Here is a 23709-nt window from a genome sequence, read left to right on the forward strand (position 1 = left end):
AACAGAGAGCGGAATTTGAATTTGAAAACAATAAATCATTTCAACTTTGTGATAAATGCCGTGCATAATACAATGTAGATTAGTGTGGGCGAATTGCTCACATGTGTGTACATTCCCGCACAATTAGAAACACATTAAATATTTAAAATCCAGCGACACATTGTGGAAATGTTTTCCGTGCTCAGAACAAACATTTGGTTTTGTTTGCACGCACTTGATTTTATTTACTCTACGGCAAATGCAAAGGATCTTAGTTTAATACAATCAGCACTAATATAAATTAACATAAAAATATGCTTTACTGTTGTGCATATCGTAAGCCATTTTAGAATTTATATTTGTAGTTTTGCTAGCACTTAGAATTTATCATTCGGGGAACTCTATTTTACGATCTACCATAAAAAAAGAACTTGCGACATATGACATTCGTTTCATTCGCTAGTTTTATGACTCATTTATAGTTTGTTTTTCAGTTTCCGCCCTCTGCATTTAAAACAACTCAATTTCAGTTGCGGCCACGCCCTCTAGATAGTTAAACGCCTTGGCTATAACAATTGTGTAAAGAAACAACGACAAAAATCAATCAATGTAAAGCGCGGGGAAAGTTGCCAGGCGATAAAGCTTTAAGGCGTGTTTGAACTGTCGCTGCCACGCCCACTGCCGCCGCCTTTTCCGCCGATTCGGCAATCAAGCTCATTTATTATGCATTTTTCATATGACGGCTTTTATTTTTTCGCCTTTTTTCCCTCCACTGGCGAATTCTGGGCAGACAATTTAAAATCAACCGCAAAAAAAGCTGCATGTCCTGCCTCCTCGGGCTGGAAAAATTGTGGAAAACCACGAGTGTGGGAAGAAGTGAGGGCATTGAGAGAGAGAGATAGATAGAGAGCGGGTCGGGGGCACACGCATGCCAGAGTTGCCTTTGTGTGACAAGAGTGACAACCGATGGAAACAAAATCGATCGCAAAAATCCACGCACACACAAATTACCCGCATTTTTTGTTTATGGGAAAATTGAAATTCATGCAGAGCACAGCCCTTCATCATCCGTGTCCATATCCATATCCATATCTGCCCGAATATATCTAGCTACAATCCATATCCCTGTCGTATCGCTGTCATCGATGGTCCTCTAACAAACCATCGATAAGGATTTCTTTTTGCACAGTTGCGGTTAAAAGTATGTACATGCATCTCAATCGAAACTTCAAGTCACCATCTGGTGAACTTACTAAAAATATAAATATATAAAATAAATAATATATTTATATAAATGTTCCATTACATGGGTACATGTCAGCAAATAGTTGTGCTAGTTATATGACCGCCACTGTAGTTCGTTACATAAATTGTTACTTTTTTGGGAATGTTGAAGAGTTACGAAAAGAGTTTTGGAGAGGGTCGCTTGTTTACCTGGCCCCCGAGGGTTGCCACATGCACATTTGCATATCGTTTCAAGTGCGAGCCAAGTAAAAAGGGGTCGTACTCTTTTTTTGGCGGTGACGACGGGGGGCTGAGGTTGAGTAGGCGTGGCACTGCTTATCGCCGCAACACTTGCCGCGAACGGGGGCAAGTATTTCCGTTGCCTGGGCACGCTTGTTAGTCGAGGAGCCGCCGGAAGAGGTGGTGTGGAGATATAGGGAAATGGAAAATGAGGGGGAGGAGTTGCAAGTGTCAGCTCTGCGGCAGAGTGCAGAGTTCAAGTCGAAGTTGCTGCTGGTTGTCGCTTAACGATTTCGTGTCATTTTTTGCATTTCCTTCTTGTGCTGTAGCCTGGCTTTCAGTTTTATTCCTTTACTCCTCGCAGGATTTTCCTACTGCGGTTTTCCGCTTTCAAGTGTGCGACGGCGACCAGTCTTATCGCGTGCTACCTGTGTGGCACCTTCAGACGGCCACAGACTGGGAGAGAGTGATAAAAATTAAAGCAATAAAAAGTAACAAAAAATATATATATATGTATAATAAGAAAAACAAGCGGCGGCCCAGGAAAATTCATACTCTGGAAAATAAATCACCAAGAAGGCGAAGCAGCAGCAGCGCCAGCAACTCGTAAATTTCTGTGGCCTCTTCGTGTACGTGTTAAAAACTTCTCACGTGTCAGTCGTTAGGATCTCGCAAAAGTGAAGTTAAGTCACAGGACTCGGGCGGATGTTCGCTCTATCTGCAATGCAGAAGATAACTTTTGCCACTGTCTGGACTGGCATAACATTTGCATTTGCATTTGCGCCGCCGCCTCTTGGCTCGATTATGAATTTTTGCTATAGTTATTTCTCGAAATGATGAATGTGCCAGGCAGCCAGAGCCGAAAGCGTCTGCAATTAGTGGCAGGAAAGGAGGCAAGGCGAGACGAAGCGAGCCAAGGAGTTGTCCTCCAAGGAGTTGTCCTTGTCGCGTCGCGCGAATCCGATCAATTAAAACGCAACTTACGGATGCCGGTGGTCATGGTGCTGCAGACTGTCAGCTCCTTGGCGCTCGCCGTGATTAATTTCAGTGCCCATTTGCATGCGCCATGGTGAATGATGCCATAATCCTTGCTGGCTGCTGTCCCATCAGCAGATCCTCCTGGCTCATTCCTCGCTGCTGGTTTAAGTAATTTGCGGCCTTAACTAGAGGGCATTGTGAATATGTTAAGCAGCAGGGAAATTACTTTCACAAAACATTTCCAGCACAAGTCCTTCTAATGAGAATCCAATTCGGTAGTTTAGTCATGAATTGTAAGCAGTATTTTAGGGAATTTTACAACACGTTTTTCATTGAAGATGCAAAAGTCCTTAGGACATCTAAGAGAGTATTTAGTTATTCGGCTCTCTGACACATTTAAACTTTTAGCTCTCCATTCCGTTGTTGAAAGAAAGAAATTAAAAGAACTCCGAGCTGTGCTGGCAGGGATAAGGCTTAAGTGTCTGCCCGGACTCAGACTGCTGTACCTGGAAAGTCCTGCGTACTTTTGCAGGACCAGGACAACGTTGCAGTCCGCGCAGCGAGGAATATTACAAAAAACGTGCCAAACGTTTATTTAAAAGGATTTATGTGCGTTACGTGCTAAATGTGAAATAATAATTTTTCTCACTCATTCTTTTTACCCTCGATGTCGGTTTTTTTTCATTTCTTTTTTTTAATACCTCTTCGCTGCGAGTGCAGAATGCAGTTAGAGTGGGTGAGCGAATTTATCTTCGCGTCTCTTTCTGTCTCTCTATCTGTGCAGCATTAACTCAAGTCCTTTTCGCAATTTTTATTGAGCTGACCGAAGAACGCATGAAATTTTTGTGGGAAAAGCCGAGGCTTTTGGACACGGACTTTCCAACTGAGATTTTTTCGACCACCAGACTTAATTGCATTTCGAGTTGCTGTTGTTGTTCTAGTTGTTGTGATTCCTTCATCAGCTCGCTGTGGGTCTTAAGTGCTGGCCGAAAGGAAAAGTTTTTCCAGTTTTCTCCGCAGCCCTCGTCGTTCTTCTTCAATTTTTTCTGTGGCTGCCATTGCCAATTTCTAGCTTTCTTCGGGCAATTTCTTTATTTGTATTGAAATCGAAAAAACGTGGCTGGGGAATAGAGAAGAGCCCGAACTGGGAATTGGAGTGGCGGATGAAATGGACAGAGAAGAGTGGCCACAACAATGGCCAGAACGCAAGTCCAAGCCCGAGCCCAAGTCCGAGCCCAAGTCCAAGTCCAAGTCCTGGTCCATGTTCATTTTCCCAGTTGGGTTTCTACTTATTATTATGTGCTCTACCATTCTCTCTCCTACGTTATAGTGCCACCTCTTTCACGCTGTATATTGCTGCCTCTTTCTAAGGCCGTCTGTGCGTTTGCTTTGCACCCCGCACGCATATAGCATAATAATTAGGTGTAGAGTCCTGCTGCCAGACTCGTCCTGTTAATGCGAGACTCCTTCTGTCTGACTCCAGTGAGACAAAGAGGGCTATATGCTAGGCGAAAGAGACGGGCAGTTGGATATGGGTGGAGATTTGGGGTCACACTTTCCACAGTTCATTTTGCGGCGCACAAAGTTTCTTAATTTTTTCCTTTGCCTTTTGTCTCTGGCAAACACGAAAAGAGAAAAGTTTTAATATGATTTGCAGTCAGACAGCTAAAAATAATTAAAGCCAAGTTGGAACAACCAGTCCCTTAAAGTTCTGTCCCCCATCTTCATCTGGCTTGGGTTCCTGAACTTTACTTAGTCATAACTTATGCATATGCATCTTGGCCTCCAGGAATTCGCAGGATAAGTGGGCGTATGTGAATAGTTTTTCTCGTAGGCTTCGGCACTGTAATAAATAAATATTTTATTCAGAAAAAATGTGATTTAAATATTAAAGAAATGTTTCCCTATATCTCGATATTTTCCGCAACAGAATTTTTATACAACAATTTATATACATTAAACAAAGTACTTTTGTTTCTGCTTCACCCATTTCTTCCATTTATAATTCTTTTGTTTGTCTTTATCACAGTTTTCTTCAAGACTGCAACGCGTATTCGATGTTCTGTTTGTCAAAAGCAGGTTTCCCTTCTTAATTTTCTTCCGCTTTCTTTTCGAGTGTAGACAATGTGCTTATTTTTTTAACTTTGCCTTAACTTTACTTTTTTTGTGCTCAACTTATTACCTTAAACTTGGCGAAAAGGTTGTTGACTGGCTGCAATTTGTTGACACAGACAGACGACTTCTAAAGTGGGTGTAAGGATATGGGCCTGAACGTGTGTGTATAGGTGGTGCATACATATATACATGCTTAAGGTACGTTTGTGTGAGAGTTGGGGCTGTTGTCCTTGGATGTGACTCTTGGGCATGTGCATGTACCCAAGAAGTTTGCAAATTGAAATTCATATGCGAAAAGTGTGTGTTTTTGCGCTCTTGATGTCCCTGTCCTTTCTCAGTCATTGTTTTGCATTTGTCGAGTGCATTAAGGAAAGCCTGGATTTCCGTCGCAATTTTCATTAGCAAAACGCAGCACTCCACTCTGTTGACCACGCTGCCATTTGCTACTTGGTCTATCCCTTTTTTCTTTGTGGTCCATGCGCCTCCCTTTCTTGCAGTGTCGAAAGCTTTAAAGGCGCTCAAGTGAAAGTAATCTTCTGCATTTTATGTTTGTCTAATTCAATTAGGGCAAGAGAGAAGAGATATAAAAATGGAGAATGAATAAAGTGAAATAAGGACTCGAAAGGAGACCAGCATTTACCAAAATATTCAGACCACTGGCCAAATCTTTAAGATTTTTAAAGCCTTCTTCGCGTCGGAATTAAGTTACGTTGCTATCTCTTCCGCAACGCTGACTAAGGCAATAAAACTTCAATTAAATTAAATAAATCTCTGTAAAAATGCGCAACTTTTCCATCAGTCTGGCCGTAGGAGAAGGAGCAATCAACAAACAGCCTGCGGTCATCATTAAATGTCTAATTTATTTCGAAAACAACAACAACGCGAGCAACGGGAGCAACAACTTGGGCGAACGAAAAGGGAAAACTCAGTTTTTACAACAGGATTTTCCATTTTCTTTGGCCAGCGCGTCGTAAAAATTGATTTAATAAAACAGGCACGTTTCCATTTGAAGTGCTGTAAATTTTAATTTAGTTGTTGCTTCTCGCACAGCTGCGACACGCCCACACTTTTCCGATGGGCGGCGCTGGTTGGGCAGGAAAACATCATCAAAGCTGAGAGGAAAACTTTGATAGAGATCACACGACGGCCTTCATTAACAATGGGGAAAAAAGGGAGCAGCAGCAGCGGAATCGCTTGAAACGAAACGGAAGTGACTTGTAAACCATCCTGGTTGTCATTTATTTTCTTTGTTGTCTTGTTTATTATTATCTCTTATCATTGCAGAAGTTCCACTTTAATGAGTTTTATCTAAGAGGTGGGCGTCGTCTCTGAAATTGACTGCCATTCTCAAAGGCCGCGAGCAGTGGGCACACCGAAAGAAAATAAGAATACTTGGGGGCAATCGAATGGAAAATATGCTACTGTTACTTTGTTATTTGCTCGTCGGCACCTGGCCCCGCTGCAAATGGAATTTATGAATATTTATGAGTGTGACAAAAGTTTTGCGAGACCTGTTTAGTTTCGCTCCGTTGTTTATTTTATTTAAATGCGCCTTCAGCTATGCAATTGTATATTAATTCCCCCGACTGCCTGAAATATTCCCGCTAGACAGCGACAAATGCTAACTGACAAGACAATTTCGCTGGGGTTGGCTGGCTTTCCGAGCAAAAGTTTTGTCGGCTGGGATAGAATGGTTGGTTAGGTTAGAGTTTGGCCAGGATCCCTAGCAGCTGACAGCCTTGGCAACAACAGCAAATAAATACGGCAACAGCGGGCTACAGCAAAACTTGCCACTTTGACACACGTTGACATCGAATTATGCAAAAATGGCAAAAGGCGAATTAAAAATGCAAATTCGCATCGACCAAAGTTGAAGGACACCCCTGAAAATATATACACAAAACTTGGCCACCGGGTGGGAGACATGGAAAATGGGAAATGGAAAATGGTACCGAGGGGGAGGAGGGTCTATGTCCAAGAACTAATCAACTCCGCCTGACAGTCGTCGTGGGCTGGAACAGATCCCAGGCTAGACATTATTTGATGATGCTTGAATTGACTCGGGCCACTCAAGTGGAAATATCACATTTCGGCTGGATTTTTGGGTGAAAATATTAGCCAGGAAAATGCCCTTGCTGCTGGCTTGAACTTGATTTTGCGCTGGAACGTGAACTGAAATGATAATTGTGCGCTTATCTAGTGGAAAATCTTTTTGGAAATATTTATTTAAATTTAAAATATTAAATTTGGTTTTGTTTGCCACCAATTCAACTTAAAGATATATACTTATTTAACTTGTGCTGCCTTCTACATTTGAATGTGAAAACATTTCATTATTTCCATTCATTGACTTTAGTTGGCAGCTCACGCCTACGTTTAGTATGCGCTTCAATTGAAATTGTTTTGCGGGTGGGTTTATTCATGTGATTGTCATTCGCTTACGCATGAAAATGCGCTCTGGCGTGCACATGAAAATAAATTGAAAAAATACCTTTGCTGCTTGGATTCTAGTCGGCATCTTTGCCTCAGTCATCGCTTTGTCAATCTGTCGGTTTTCATATTTTCAACATTTTCCCAACAAAATAGCTTAACTGCCTGTGTCAGCTGCATGCGGTTGTGGCGGTGCGGAATGGGGCAAGGTGGTGCGTGGTGGTGCGCGGTGGTTCTCGGTGGTGGTGCCCCCAAAACCCAATAAGTATGCAGTAGGGTTTGCCATTGTCAACTGCCTCTGATTGCTGGCTGAAATGCTGCTGAGCTTCTTACCTGACATTACGTATACGCCATGCTGTGTGTCGCGGGGAGTTTTTATTGCTTTCGATTTTCATTTTGACTGCTCGCACGTGCGGCGACACGACAAGGTTTTTCAAGGAAAATCCGAAACGGCGAGAGAGGGAAACTTTCCAGTTCGATGGCGTAAATTTTCTTTAAGCATTATTTTATTACATATTTCCCAGGCAGCAGGAGCCGCCTTGTCCTTTTCATCCGCTGCTTGGCTGGGTTTGTTTTCGCTTTGCGTGAAATTCAATTTCCCATTTGCCACACATTCAGTTCATGTAGCCAACTGAGGCTTTTCTTTTTCCCTTTTTTCCCCAGCCATCACGACACTCTCTATTTCTCCGCCTCTCGATATAAAGATATTCATTCAGCCTGCCACACGACTTCATTTTGCATATATCTGCGGAGCGAAGGAAGTGGCAAAAGTAAGCCACTACAGTGCGTTTCGACGTTGTAAGGTTGATATTATTTTTTCGCTTACAGAGTTTATTATTTCTGCAGTTTATAGGTTAAAGGGTTTATGTACAAACATTAGTTACAATAGAAAATAATTGCCAAAGGTAAGATTTCCTACCAAATCTCTTTCGAAACTTTGTGTATTGACCGATTTATGGTTAAATAAGTTGAAATTGGAAAAAACCAGTTAATTTCTTTGTGCAGACGCACATAAATTTAATGAGTATCTTATACTTGGCTTTGTCCTATGTGGTTGAGTTACTGCAGTTTGAGTTTTTTTTAGCCCAGTGCTGGCACCCTGTAGCTTAATCGTTTTTCCCGCTCTAAGGACCCCTATTTGCCCGCCTTTCGACTTTATGCCATCCTTTCGTGTGTGTTTCAATGGCTTCCCGTCTTATCTGCAGACGCCATCGCTGCCGCCGATTTACTTTTCCGTTCGCCGTTCGGTTTTTCCAGCAACGTTGCAGGGGTTTTTCTTAACGGTTGGAAATTCATTGCAAATATTCTTGATTTTTATTGCGTTCGCTCGCAAGTGAAATTGCTTCAAATGTATTTGAGTTTTGCTTTCTTTTTTTCAATTTTTCCCCTTTTTTTTCTTGCCTTTTTTATTAGTTCTGCAATGCTAGACATTTCTGGCCTGTTATCCTTGTTCGTCCTTTTTGGCATGCCAAATGCCTGCAAAACAATTTGTTCGTCGCGTTGCTTTTTTTGTTGGTTTTATGGAATTCCTTTCGGGTTTATTACTTTGTTTTGTTGGGTTCTTGGCGAGATTTGGTCGAAATTCATTCTGTTTATTTGGCCCCAACATGCAAACGCTTCGGTTTTCGGTTTTGTTTTCTTTTCTTCGAAGCATTTCCCACATTTTTCATGTGCATTATCTCAACCGATTTTGACATAATTTATGTGGACAATTTTGGCCATCGTCTCCGGGATTTCTTTCCCCTTTTTTCTCCAATTTGATCAAGTGTGCAAAAATGTGCATTTAATTGTGACTCATTTACATTTTTTCTTCCTCGCACTTGTGCTGCCCTTTATCCTTGAAAGGGTACCCTAAATATATATACAGCCAAGTACGAAAAACGATAAAATAAAAGCAACCAGAAATACAAAATAAAATATAAATCATACGCACCATTTAACAATGGCGAAAGCTGCGCCATTGCCAATCCGCAATACAATGGCACACATAAAAAGCATCGCAGCAACGCTTTCAGTATCACTTATAATGCCACGCCCCGCCGCCAACCGACCGCCCCCTCTTGAAGCTGCCATTTGCAACGGAAATCAAGTCGCACATGCGAAAGTAAAAATTCAAACAATTGTGAGTGGAAAAGGAGCAATAGGAGCCCAGTTCGTCGAATACAAACATTTAAAGTGAAATTCTGCAACATTTAACCCGGGAAAAAGCCATTTGAGAGGCGAAACAAAAGGCAACAAGCTGCTGAGGTAGAACAAAAAGTATATACCTTCTTTCAAAAGCGAGAAGGTCAGCAGCTAAACGTACCTAAAAGAAAAAAAATAACATCTAATGAATGTTGAAAATCAATTACAAAAGCGAAACAAAGCGACTTTGCAATCGAAACGAGAACAAAAGCGAAAACAGTTTGAATAGAAAGCCAAAGAATGGAAAATTGAAAGTGAATATGCTAAATGTTGCCCACGATGATGATGATGTTGATAATGATGGCGTTTGGATCCTTGCAGCTTGTTGCCGCTCAATTGGTTGCAGGTTCGATGATGATAGCACTGCCATTCCAGCTGCCCCAACGATTTCCGTCGAAAATTGCCAGCCATTAGAGTAATATTGAAAAAACGGCGCCCTTAGCTTTAACATTTTGTATCGAATCACTTGACCGAAAATTTTGCAACTTTCAAAAGAAAGTTTACTTTAAAATTTATATCAGCATAATTCTTAAACGACAAAAGTTACTTTTACTGCATAAAAATATAGAAGATAAAACTTAGCAACTTTCGGTTTCCGATCGAACATCAGTTTGAAGCTCCTTTAATGTGGTTTGCCGCACAACTTTGTTGGCCAAGAGCAAGCTTTAGTATAGTACTTTAAGAAGCGGGACTCATGTGGCAGCCGCAGTGGGAAAATGGGAAAATGGCAAAGGGAAAAACTTGCATACTTGCAGGCTTTTCAATAAGCATAAAATAAGCAACTGCAGCGGAGTGGGCGAGCCTGGAGAGTTGAGTTTAATATAATGACACATTTTATGATTGCATTTGCTTGGCCCAGGCGGCAGTCACTGCAGCTGGTCAATCTCACGTCTCACGATGGGGCATAAAAAGTTGGCCAACCGATGGGTAAGATGTGCCACTGGCCCTGGACACTGGCAGCAAAGTCAGCAAATTGTGCAAAAATAGAAGGCGTTGCCTAACGAGCTCTAAGAACTGCTGGTCCGCTGTCCTGTTTCATCCAATCTAGGGTTTCACTCGAAGAAAATGTGCTATTCATTCGATAAAATTAAAAGCTGGATACATAATGATATTTGCATTTAAGTTACAGTTTCTGAAAGCCAGTTTTGTATTGATTAATGTTTATATATTTTCACAAAAGTAAGTTAAGTTCGCCTTTAATTTCTGAGTGTATCCTGTAGTGTGCTGTCTTTTCTGCTTATGCCCTCCGTTCGATGGCTGCTTTTGAGGTCTTTTCTCGGTGCTGGCCCTCGTTTTTCTTCTGCCGTGCTCATATACACAATTACCAGCTAAGGCGATTTGCAAAGACACGGCAATGGCAAGAACAACAACGACATCAGGTGGTGGCGGCCCCACCGTGCACTCAAGTGTTGTGTTATGCCATTGTCCTTACCGCCGGCCACGCCCCTCTGTGGCCCCTCGCCGCCCCCGCTGATTGTTTGACAATGTTTACAGGTGCAAATTTCAAAGTGAATTGCTTTTCTATCGCTCGGAAAAGTGCTGCAACACGCAGGCAACCTAAGTAGTTGCTGCTTTTCCCACCCGACTCACACGGCGCAGAGATATTTTCCTGGAAAATTAGTTCCAGCAACGGAGGCGGGGAAAACTTGAAGAAAAGCCGAGCTAAGCGGATTTGTTTATGGCTGCTGCCTGGTCGTGACAGTTTGTCATACAATCTCAGCTATTAGGCTGATGCCACCTAGGGGATTCCCCCATCTCAAGACAGACTCTACTCTTCGGCAATTGACAGGTTATTGTCGTTCGTTTTTGGCTGTCTCAGTTTTAATTGAATTGTCTCCATTTTCAACGGACAAAGGGCATTTATTAACAATAATTGCATTTTCCTTTGGAAATGAAAGTGGAGCACAAGAAAACTGTCAGCAAATGTCCAAAACTAATTTATCAATAAACGAGCGAACAAGGCATGGAAAATTGCTTTGGCTAACCATAAATGGTCAAGTGTTTGGTAAACAGTCACACACGCACGCACACCACATGCATGCTCGAAATTTAAGTAAAAAGTTTGCAAAAATAATGAAGCATTGCCCAGAGGCAGTGGAATGGGTTTCCAGATTCAGGGAAAATGCAAATTGCAAACGGGCGAGACAAACAAAATCCCCAAAACTAACCAAGTGGGGATCCAGAAAGCACACATGCTCGCACCCACCGAAAACTGGAAACGGACACACCTAGCCGACCACAGGATCCTGACCAGCCAGGACATCTGTCTGCAGCAACCTCAAACCCAAAAGGGCCCATCCTTCGGCCAGCCTTTGAGTCCATCTCCCCTTGGCTGGAAGCCAAAGCAAACGCACTGGCACGCAAATTTACAATTTTTTGTAAGCAAAAATTACAGCGAAGAAAATTTTACTTTGATAATGTGTTCAATTTGCATTATAATAGATAGAAGGGCTTGTTTTAGCATTGACTTTTTACTGATTAGTAGGTTAAAATAATATATTTGATTGATTTTCTCAACTTTGTTGCCATATTATTTTCCGGTGTTTCCACACCCACTTGACCAGGACTGATTGCTCGCTTTGCTAGCCCTTTCCATTAGATTTGATCATCTGACTGGCTCACAATGAAATTTTTGTTAAATTTTTCAGTACGCTCCGTCCGTTTGAATGTGGGCACGGTCTCCAGGTCTGCGTCTGCGTCTGTGTCTGGATGTTGTCCCCAAAGGATTACCTGTGCTTTGGCCTGTTCCCGTGTCCGTCTCTCCTGTCACACAGTTGGCTACCATTGCTGTCCGGGATTCCGTCGCGTGTCACGCACTTGTAGTGCCCTCCTCTGCCTGTCAATCTCTCCCCGTATTCACACATCCAATCAAGAAGGACCTGCTCGATCTCCAGCATCCAGAATCGAGTTGCATTTGGGGAAAGTGCATAAGCAAAGTCAAGCAACTCTTTCACATTTCAATTTGGATTTTATAACTGTCTCACCTGGTTCCCTCGCTCCCAAGTGATGCACCCATCTACCCATCTATACTTGACTGTGTGTAAAAGTTTGCTCAACTTGTTTTCAATAGTTTCCATTGAATATACATGGCCAACTTCCACCGCTTCTCAGTATGCTCTGATTGCTCTTGGTCCGGTCATATTGATTTCCCTGGCCTGACAGTGCGTGTCATAATTATAGGTTAAAGCCAATTTTGAGCCAGCAAAATATTTTCGACCAGCACAGAAATTTGTAATAAAATTGTTTATTGCAAAAGTCATAGTTTTTTTTTTTTTTTTGAAAGAGAAATGAACTTTACAATGCCGAAGCGCACTGTTCAAGTTCTTGTTATGTAGGTGGAACTGGCATTTCATCGATGCCTTCAGCTGCTGGCCAGAAATTGTTATATGGGGAAGGCAAGTTTATCTGCTCGAAACTTATTCAATCTCTGGAGAAATTATCCATTTGCCATTTTTGTTTAGCTCAAACTTAATTTCGTTATTGTTATTGCTGCTGCTCCTGATTGCCAATGGATTTGAATTGCAAATTTAAATTTATGAAGCCAAGATTGTGAAAGCAAAAATTCTAATCAACTGCATTTCTCTTTCTTCTACTTGCAGGTAAGCTGATTGATCAACATGAATTGTTTTGGCCTCGGCATCAGGTTTTTATAATAAGTATTCCTCTCTGATAAATACACCCATCATCTGGCTAAGTCCGCGGTGTCAAGTGCAATGTTAAAGATCATAAATCAGGGTCACGGGGATAGCAGTTATTTTCGGCGGCTTGGAAATATAAATGTCCAATTTGCGCTGCCGTGAAGTTTTCCCCACCGAAATGATTAACTTGATTTATGCGTGCGGCGACAAAGTTTCGAAGGCAACGCCCCGAATGCCAGGTGCTGCTGGCCAAGAAAAGTTTGGATAAAAAATGGTATACAGAAAAAAAATGAATGGGCAAAGTGGAAAAAATGGGAGAAAATACATTTGTCGCGTCGCGTCAAGGCGTTAATTTCTTGGCACTAACTTGAGGCTGCCCGAAAAAGTATGCTACACCAGTTTTTGTGCGAAAGGACCTTCGCACTGCTGCTCCGCGGTGTTTTTGTTTCAGGAGCTGGAACTATAACAAGCTCCATTAGTTGGCCATGTCGTTTCGACAGCTGCTAGTCGACGTCTGGCTGCCAGTGGCCTCATTTGTTTTAATGTGTCAATTTGTTGACTTTTCCTGCTGTTTTGCCCCCTTTCAAAGTGAAATTGTGGAGGCGGGGACTCCTTTTTTTTATTATGGTAGGTGGAAAATGAAACCACCTGTAATCTGTCAGCAGACGCTTTAATAAACGTTTAATACGTCGGCCAAACGGAATGGGGAAAACCAACAAACTTTTGATTGGCCCAGGCTATTTTTCATGAGGTTTACTCATCATTTTCTTGTGGTTGGCAAAAGCTATTAGTTCTACGTTTCACGCCTTTTGCTTTTTATGCTTTAAGTCATAAATCAATTGTTGATTAAACCTACAAAGAAAGTTCCTTTTGAATTTATATGCTTTGTTTGATTTAAAAAATTGTTTTCAGCCATTATATTTTCTTAGGAAAGTTATTGCAACATATTGCCTTCTTTTCTGTTTGGTTTTTTATGTTTCCGCAAGGAAAACTTTGTCATAAAAATGTGCTCCATACTTGTGTTTATTGATGCTCTTTGATTAAGTGTTAAGTTGGAGTTGGATACTTTGCGGGATCTTTCGGAACTTCAGCGGCCATTTCTTCTTTTTTTTCGCATTGCTTAAAGCTCACTTAAGGCAACAATTTCGCCTGATTTACAGGTCATATATTCTCCCATGTGCTTCTGTGTGTGTCGGATGTGGGCTCCATTAAATTTTTATTAAGTGCAAAATGAAATTGCCTCACTTTTGGCCCCTCTTTCGCTGTCTCTGGCTTTTGTTTTTGTTGGGGGGCTTAATGCGCTTTAAGCCCGCTGGAACTTTGGTGGCCATTTAAAATTTGTGCCGACATAAAGCATAAATTATGGCGTTTGTCGGGACTTACGTCCCGCCTTCTTTTCCTCTCCCGCCTCTTAAACGTTAAACAAGCTCATATATGCACACGTGTCTGTGTGTGTGAGTGTGTGTTGGTGTGTGCTGAGCATATGGCGAACATTTTCCTAGCAATTTTCCCCATCCTTTTTCCACATCGTTTTGTTTATGTGAAACTAGCGCATTGAAATTGCATTTTTAATGCGCTTATTAAAATGATAAAGTGGTCGACGATACCCCTGCTAATTCTTCATAGAATCCTGCACAACTAACTATAGTATACATGTGTTTTGTTAGCTCATTAAAGTTGTTGCTCTGCTCGCAGTGCATTACAATGAGCTTTGGTTCTGGGTATGTGTTTTTTTTTTCGAGCTCTTCCTTTTTGGCAGCCCGGCAAAAGTTAATTAAGTTGCAAATGCCGCGCGTAGGTACATTAAAAACTAATTGCTGCTATCGTTATCGTTACGGTTGGGCATTAGCGTTACGTAACGGCAACGTAGCACTCATTACGATTCGCTTGGCTACGTCCACACATTTAAAGACTGCAAATTGCCCCTTGAATGTGGGGATTGTAGTACACTACTGCTTTAAACTTTAAATTTAATTGGAGTAAAACCACACGTTTGCAGAGGAAGTTAACAGGATCCAAAGTCCTAGAAGTACTCACTTTCGATGAAGAACCTACGAATATGTTTGTTATGCAAGCTGATATTCAATTTATGTTCTCAATTTAAATAGTAAAACTCCACATCCATTTTACAAATGCAATTTTGCCCTTTCCGAGTTTCATTTTTAATTCAATCGGGATGATTTTGGCGTCATAATTTATTTATACCAATTACACTTTTGCCCCCGAGTCCTGCCAACGATTCTCTTTAGCTGATTGTTCTGTATCCTTCTCAAACGCTCGTGTTGTGTGTTTTGTTTTCTGTTTTCGACCTTAATTTCATTGACGCGCCCACATTTTGCTGACATGGCCGCAGACACCCACTCACACACACACCCACACACAACCACAGATAGCAGAGCACACACGTAAAAAATTTGTTTGTCCTCACACTTGAGTGCCAGCCACAGCCGGAATTTTTCGTCCTTTTCGCCTCACTTTCAGTTTGTTTAGTTTTTTTTTTGCTCGGTATTTATTCCTGGGATTGTGTGTGTGGTTGTTGTTTTTTTTTTAGTGTTACATCGTTTACATTGTCTAAACAGCCGGAGTGCCCAACAAGTGTACGGGTCTTTGGCATAAAGGTGTATATCGTTCTGCAGACCTGACACCCCCACCCCCAACTCCTCCACCACGTATATATTTGCCCCATCTATTCCCAACTGAATCCCCCTTTTCATCGCACTCTCGGCAGCTTCTCATCTTGCCGGAAAAGTTTGTTGGCTCTTGTTTTTTTCGCCGTTGCGCACTTTTTTATGATTTCCAGTTTCAGCTTACCACCACACACCATAACCTCCGGTGTGTGTTGGTGTGTATGCACTGGAAAAATATAAGAATGCACAATCTATAAATGAAAAATACTGTTAGGCTCAATAGGTCAACTGGAAGCTTTTTATAGTTTCAAAAATATCTCAGAAAATACAAATGAATAATAATCATGCTATTGATTACTGCATGAAAAGCGGATTATCTTATTGATGCCGAGCGTGACCAAAAAAGACAACATTAAGTAATGAAGTATGGAATTAAGCCCTGAATTTCTTCGTGTGTATCCACACATATACATATACATATTAAGGAGGACTTATACACCCCCTGCTGTTGCTGCCACGCGTTGTACATTTAATGGCGTTGATATGGTTTTATGACCTTTGTGGCCTGTTACACATACGCCCCCGAAAATTGCATTGTTGGCTTTATTTTTGCCCTGCCCCCTTTCCTTTGCTTTTTTATTACATTTATTTTATGTTTTTTATGATTTCGTGCTTTTGTTTCTCTCACTCGCTATTTGTGTGCAAGTGTGTGTGTGCCGAGTTTAATTTTTCCATTTCGCCCAGCATCACCAAGGAGTCATAATTTCTAAGTTGATTTTCTTGTTCTGCTCGAGGGAAAGTGGGCGGGGGTGGCAAAGTAGGCTTTTAAAACTCCGTTTCTTTTCCATTTTATTTGGCGGCAATGCAATGCACTGTGCTGAAGTGCCAAGTGCATTTCTGCGAATAAAAATGCAATTGGATTTCGCTCTGGCGATATTTGCTTTTGTTTGTCCTCGTATTTCAAATGTGACAAATTGAGTGGTTGCCTCCAACGCAGCCCCATCTCGTGGTTGAAAATTGTTTGCATTTTTAAAAGATTCATTTGGACTGGGGGAAAATCGAGATGCTTTTGCTTTATTGATGCCAAACGGCAAAAACCACAGAACTGAAAAGGGTGAAAAACATCCGTGAAAAGGGAAAAATTCAGGACAGACAAGCTAAACTGGGAAACGGGTTTTGTTTTAAACATTCTGCGAGGTGAAGTTTAAAAGAAATATTCAACCTATATGGAAGAAGTTAAATTTTATTTTAAAGATGCTCTCGATTCATTTGCTTTATTTCCAGGTTAATAATCCTTACAATAGTAGTAATAGAAATTGAGTTATCAGAAAATAGAAATTACATGTACCAGGAACCATAAAACCAATTGATTGGCTTGGGCGACGGGCGGCAAAAGAATTTAACGGCCGTTCCTAACTTCCGATTAACCTCATCCACCTGGCCCATTCCAGCAGTCATAAATCCACAAAATTGACCCGAAATTGTGGAAATCGTTGATTTATGACTGCGAAGCAGACAATTCCATCAGGAAATTGCGTGACTGTTTAATTGAAAATGAGTCGCGCAGTTCGTGAGTGCCTTGGCCGTAATATGCAAAACGAGGAGCTCTACTTGGGAGAAAAAGGCCGAGCCAGCAGACCCAAAAGCAGACCCGGCAGACATGCCAGACAGTTTATGGCCAGAAGAAAGCCCCAAGTTGGCTTGACTGACTCTCCTCGAGCGTGCTCCAAAATTCATGAGCCACGAAAACGCATAAATATAAAGTTTTGCCCCTCTCTGCGCCAAATTTTTATTCAAGCTCCTTGTGTGAGACACGAAAGTGGGACAAAATAAAAGAAGCGAAAATAAAAGTATAGGCCAAAACAGAAATGCGAGGAATAGCAGGCAATTTTGATGAAAATTATGACAATAATTGTCATTAAATCAAAAATGCTCAGTAATTGTCTCATAAATTTACTATGCAAATTGTGAGGCAGGGCCATGAAAATCGAGTGGGTCGTAGTGGGGGGGAAGGTAAAAGGGACCAGGTTTCGTGTTGGACTTTGCAAATTTTACGATATCAATAAAAACGTCGACAATATAAACTTTACTTCTGGCTCGTGGGCACTACCTCCTTTGGGCATTAAATTTGTATAGCATATTTCTAGGCGCACGTTGGTTTTAGTTCACGTTGTTGCCATGTTTGTTGTTTAGAGCCCAAAACGAGCGCGCACAGCCACAAAAGTTTTTACGACGCCTCATAAAAGCCAAGAGCCGAACTGGCCAAAAGGACTCGCTCCCCCTCCCCCCTCTCCCTACCAAACTGCTCAAAAGGTAGCAGGGCCAACTTGTGCTGCAAAGGATTAGATAAGAGGCATAAACCCGATGGCCCGTCCTTACCTTTTTATGCCCATGCACTTGTCGTCGTCGTTATGTGGACGTTCGGCCTTCCTGGTGGTCTTGCAAGCAAAGCGCCAGCAAACAAAAATGCAAATAAAAAACCAATATAGAGCCTTTAAAAAAAAAGTAACGAACCACGCCCAGCGGCGATTTAAAGTTCGACGCCCACAAATTTGCACGAGGTCGAGAGCGAGTGTCGAGAACATGCCAAAAGTGGGCGGTGACCACAGGAAGCCGCAAAGTGGCTTTTTAATGCACAGCAGGAGCAACAACAGGATCAACAGGAGCATTCGGTTCAGCTCAAAAGCAACACAGTAATGTACGACCAAACACAGGAGCAACAGTCAAAGTAACCAGAAGAGTAGTGGCAACATTAACAATTAAAGATACACTGGCAGTCTGACAAGGTGATTTACAAGAAAAAAGGATGACCTTTAAAGTCATAAACTCATTTGTAACTATGCCACTGTAGATGGTACTTAAAAAGGTGTTATTTAATAACAGTAATAAACTTATAGCCCGCTAATTGCAACAGAATAACTTAAACAAATAGTCTCTATAACCCAAAGTAAAGTAATGCAGCCACAAAAATTGCAGGAATTGTAGCAAATAGCAAAGGGAATTTCCGGCGGAATAGCAGATATTTGTGTGTGCAACACATACACCCATATACAACCACATATACACATGCAATTATATATAAAAATCAGGCAGCAGCGAGATGGATGAAAATTGGAAAAAAAAACAACACTTGCTGAAATTGCTTACTTTGCTGCCCACAAACACGCCCACATTGGTTGGGCGGGCAAAGGCGTGTGTGTGTGTGTGGTTAAGCATGTGTGCGTGTGCTATGCAGGAGTATGTGGTCTGTTGTGTTAATTTAATTAAGGCCTTGTTTGCCCTGCTACAACGCAACAAATTAAATACACATATTAAAAGCCGCTGGCGAAAAAGGATTCCATGGAAATTCCTCAAGGTCGGCCAAACATATTTATAATAATGGAAACCCAGGGCTTTAAAAATCCCAATTCAAAGAATCAAGTCTCAGGCATTTGGTTGTTTTGGCCAAACAAAACCATATGTTGGGCAACACAATTTGGACGCTTCATTAATAATTCAACAGGAGACGTGGCCAACAAAAAGGGGCATAATACAAACCTTTTTCCATCAATAGCCAAAATGTTGCATATCTTAAAAGGCTATACCATATATTATGGCTGACTAGGTCAATCCCAAAAACTGAGCCCAGAAAAGGGTATATTTAAAGAAAAGGATAAGCACGAAGATCAAATACCCTCGCTGGTTTATCGTTTTAAATAAAATACTAAGCTAATGAGGGAAAGTATACAATATTTAGTATTTGCAATTACTTATGGGGATAGAGAAAGGTACATATTTACCTAATGAATGAAATTTAAAGCAACCTCTATTCCATTCATTGATTTCATCAAAAAAAGCTAGCTAAACTCAGAAATAAAAGCGATATTTTCAGATTTTAGACAACAAATCCGTGTGATTTATGAATCTGAGCTGCCAGGAAACCTGAAGGAAACTCAAGTGGCTGTATTACTTCTCCATTTTCCAACGAATGCACAGCATCGCCGTCCCTCCGATTATTTGAGACAGCTTCAGAAATTATTATGTTTTGCTTTTAGCGTGATTGAAATGAAATTAAACTGCTTGCAAACGCACGCGTTTTCAGTCGTCTGCCAGCTGCCAAGGACATGTGTGTTGACATAAACAAAATTAAACGAACGTGAAAAAAATGTGCTAAAAATGAAGATAAACTAGAAGACAAAGTTGATGGCGCCAGCAGCACAACGAAACATTTCATTTACAAAATGAAAATTTAGTAAGAGGCGCAGCCCCTAAACATATTTTCTCATCTATATGAAAGATACGCATATTTCTCTGAAGGATCGTAATCGCCTGTGCCTGGGATGCTGACAATTTGCGCGTCTTATTTATGGACAATTTTTTTATTGTCAGCTGCATTGCAGCACATATCCTTGTACTCGTATCCTTATTGTGTGCGTTTGACAGCAAAAACCTTTTAAATCCTTGTTAACTTCTCTAAATGCTCAGGTTGCTTTTCGAAAGTCCCGCTCCTACATATGTGTGCATACATATAAAGGACATTTATATTGCTCGTGGGCTTTTCTTTGTGTCATCAGCAGCGGTATTTGGTTGAAAGTAAAAAGTAAATTGAAAAGCATTTCAGCAGAGGTTTTTCTCGTTTTTATTATTATTTTTTTTTTTCTTTCTTTTTTCTTATAAATAAACTGAAATTATGCTGATTGTTGGTTGAGCTTGCGTCGTAGCCCGGCGACTTTGGCAAATCGAAACAAATGAGTATGGAAATCGGTTTTTAGCTGCTAAGTGAAAATTATGTGTGCAAAGTCTCTAGGGGATTTTCCGAAGGGAAAAGCAGCCCATGGGAGTCGAGGAAAACCGACAATTTAAAATGTAAGGAAAAACGCTCCTGAAAGAGAATAGGGAAAATGAAAGCTTAACCCTCACTAGGAACTCGTTGAGCGGCTTTGGTATTATCTTCTCTCCAGCCATTATTCATTTATTTATGCTCGGTTTTCATTTTGATTGCCCGCCAAATCTATGCAAATTAGCCAGGCTTAATACAAAAATGCTTAACAAAAAAAAGAAAACAGGCATCAACCTTTCTCTTAAGGCATTCAAAAATAGTTTGCGACTTAGATGACCATGAATTGCAACTCGGTTTTTTTTTCTGCCTCTCCTCTAAAGAAGCTTAAGTGTAAATGCGGCATATAAATGAACTCATTAAACCTGGCAGAGGAATTGGCCCCAAGATAATATTTTTGCTATTTGAGAAATGTATTTTTCATTAATTTGAGACATTTAAATATTTACACAGCAGCCAGGCAGGCAGCTAGCCGGTTGTATAATTAATTGTTTGGCCTTCAAGTGGCTGACTGGAAATTTTTCACTTGGCTGGTAAATTATGCGAATGGTGCCGCATTTCACACTTTAAGCTGACAGCCGAAGGAGTTGAAGTTTGGGAAGGTGAAAATTTATGCAACGAAATTAATTCCATGCAAAAACAATTAAGTTAATTTAGCAAAAGGCTGAGCGCGGCCAGCAGCAGCCCAGTCGGTCGAGAAAAGCGCAACAGCAGAAAAATCAGGCTCAACTGAAATATAATAAACTTTTTGGGGGGAAGTCAGGGACGTAGTAGCCGAATTGGTCGGGGGGCGGGGGTTGAATTGTTGTAAAATGCTTTAAATTTCCCATTGCCATCGCCATTTGGCATTGCCATTGCCTTTGCTGTTGTTTCGCCAGTGTGTTGTAATACAAACGCAATTAAAACCCGCTGAAGAGGCGCAAACAACAGACAGCCGCTGGGTGGGATTGGAGCGGGGATTGTAACATAAGAGGTGGGTTGGGGGTGGCCAAATGGTGGGTGGGCTCAGGGTGGAACAACCTGGTGGGTAGGGAAAACGGGAAGCGGGAGCCAACAAATGAAATGAACGAACAGAAAGCGAGAGAAACGACACCGTAAAACATTTAAATGCCAAAAAATAGACAAAAAATGGACCGGAGTAGCACAAGCAGGGTGAAAGCCGGAAAATGGCTGGGGAGAAAGCGGGGGTTGCGAGAAAGAGAAAGGAAAGGCGGACGGAATTTCGCTTTCAAATTTGCGTTGGCGCGTGAAATATACTTGCAAATGTATGCGTATGTATTAAAGTGTGTGTGTGAGTTTGTGTGAAAGGATTGCGAATTTCACAGTCAATGCATTTAACGAATCGCAAATGGAAAGCGCGGGGGAAATGTTAACAACCAGTGTAATTTTACAGCTGAGCTCGGGTAGCCCAAAACGGAAAATTTTTTAATAAATACACAGGGAACAATATACAGTTTGGCTAATTTATGGCAGTCACCAAATGTTTAAATCTATTTCTGTATTAAATATGGATAGTTACCTTGTTAATTTCTGAACCAAAAGTTTATAGTCTGACTTTAATGTGCAACTTTTTCTTGCTGTGTAAAAGGACGGCCTGAACTAGATAAGAGAACTTATCTCATCTGCTGATTGTTGTTTCATTTATCACGCAAATGTCAAGATCCGCTGGCGCAGCTCAAAATGAATAGCGAAAAAAATACGATTTTAATTGCATTTCAGCATTTACCACCCTCTCTCGCTGAGGTGTTAAGTGGCAAAGGAGTTAGAGATTGGGTCGGGAGCGGAGTAGCCACCCCCTTGGGCGGTTCAGCATTGACATTGACACAACCCCTGGCACACCACCCCCTTAGTTTCCACACAGTTTTTCCCTACTTATTCTCCTTCTGCAACTCTCCAATTTTCAGCTAGCCAACTCACAAGCGTGCAATAAATTTTTCAATGTCATGCGTATCTATATAAAGAACAAGAACAGGAGAATGTCCTCGAAGTGGCGGAGGGATAGGTGTGGGAGTGTGGGTGTGTGGGTGTATGGGTATCGCAGCTAAGCCCTTTGTCCTTCGTCTTTAGACCACTAAGCACCCAAACAGCAAAACAAACTTCCAATCAGACCCAAGTCAGTCACCCCCTCTCCATTTTGGCTGCGACTTTGTGATAAATGTGCTACAGCTTTTTGTCTTTACTTCATTTGAAGTTGGCTTGGCTGGGCTTGGCCAGCTGGAATCGGTTTTTCCATCTCCGACTGCCGGAGTCCAAGTTGTGCTGAAAGTGTTGAAGCAGCACTTTGGCAGCGCATCAACGCCAACGAGCCACGCCCACTGCCACCACCACCGCCCACTTTTCCACACCACACCCCCCTCTTTTAGGGCCATTGGCATGTTTGCTTTTTTATCTGCGTTTTTGCATGTGACTCCGAGTCTCGGAATCTTGAGCGTAGTTTCAGTGATGCCCTGAAAAAGGTAGCTTTAATTGTTAAAGTCATTTATTATGATTTTATGCTTTTTTCATCATTGAAATTTTCTAATATTTTCGCTGAAGTAAATACACCTTTATGCCATTCCCAAGGATTTTATTAGTGTGAGCATAAGCCATGTTCATTTGAGTCGTTGTACAAAACTAAAACTAACATTATTTTCATCAAAAGTAGTAGTAACATTTTCCAATGCTAAGGGAGCAATTATTTGGAAGAGTATTAAAAACTTCAACCTTTAAGCATCCCCTTTTGTGTAGTGTTTTTTTGTATCTGCGCACAAGTTACATTTTTAATCGCGCCTTTGAGACTTCATTAGTGCAACAGCAGCCAGGAGAACGGAGCGGCACGTAGCGAAGACTTCTGAGGGGCAGTGGCATACATATATAGAGGAAGGACGATATGCCAGGAGGATATAGCGAGACTGAAACATGTGCGACGTTGTTTCAAGTGCAGCTGATGCTGCTGATGCTCCTGATGCTGCTGCTGCTGCTGATGATGGTTCCTCGGCAATAGCCCTCCATTATTCCCATTCCCAATCCCAACCCGGTTCCATTCTTGTTGTCTGCCAAATGGCGCATGAAACGCAGGCAAAGAACACTATCCACCGCTCTCTTTCCCGCTAAGTACTGCCGTCTCGCTCAGCGAGTGTCTGGGCACTTAGCTTTGCTTGAAGTGTTGTCTCTGCTTTTTGCCGAAACCCTTTCTCTTTCTGGCTTTAAATGAAGAGTGTTTGTCTTGAGCTTCAAGTGTGGCAGGTTGTGATTTTTATTTAAAACTAAGCAAACAACAATAATGCTTAAAGACCAATCTCCAACGTTTCATCAGTTATTTGAGATTGGGATCTCGAGCAGGTTATGGCTCATATTTGCTCACGCACTTGACATGACTTTGGCGGGCAAAAAAAAAAAAAAAGAAAACAAACCATTAAAAGCTAAAAAGGGAAAAACGCACTTTTCCCTGAAAACTCCCTTTAAAACCTGGGCCACATGTCGTATGCGTGTTACGTGC

At 41.5% G+C, this 23709-nt stretch overlaps 1 protein-coding gene across 7 annotated transcripts in view; it reads left to right on the forward strand.

Moving 5' to 3' along the window:
- Nucleotides 1-23709, forward strand: part of LOC6729061 (sterile alpha motif domain-containing protein 5) — a 152629-nt gene that overhangs the window by 86230 nt on the left and 42690 nt on the right. Inside the window, exon 5 of one of the 7 annotated variants that reach the window (XM_039295211.2) lies at nt 12750-23618. The exons of the other annotated variants lie outside the window; for them this stretch is intronic. Within the exon in view, the coding sequence (XP_039151145.1) occupies nt 12750-12758 (9 nt within the window). The 3' untranslated portion in view covers nt 12759-23618. Of the gene's footprint in view, nt 1-12749; nt 23619-23709 lie in introns of those variants that run through there. 7 annotated transcript variants of the gene reach the window in all.

The sequence above is a fragment of the Drosophila simulans genome, chromosome 3R (assembly GCF_016746395.2).
Source record: "Drosophila simulans strain w501 chromosome 3R, Prin_Dsim_3.1, whole genome shotgun sequence".
In the NCBI taxonomy this organism is placed as follows: Eukaryota; Metazoa; Arthropoda; class Insecta; order Diptera; family Drosophilidae; genus Drosophila; species Drosophila simulans.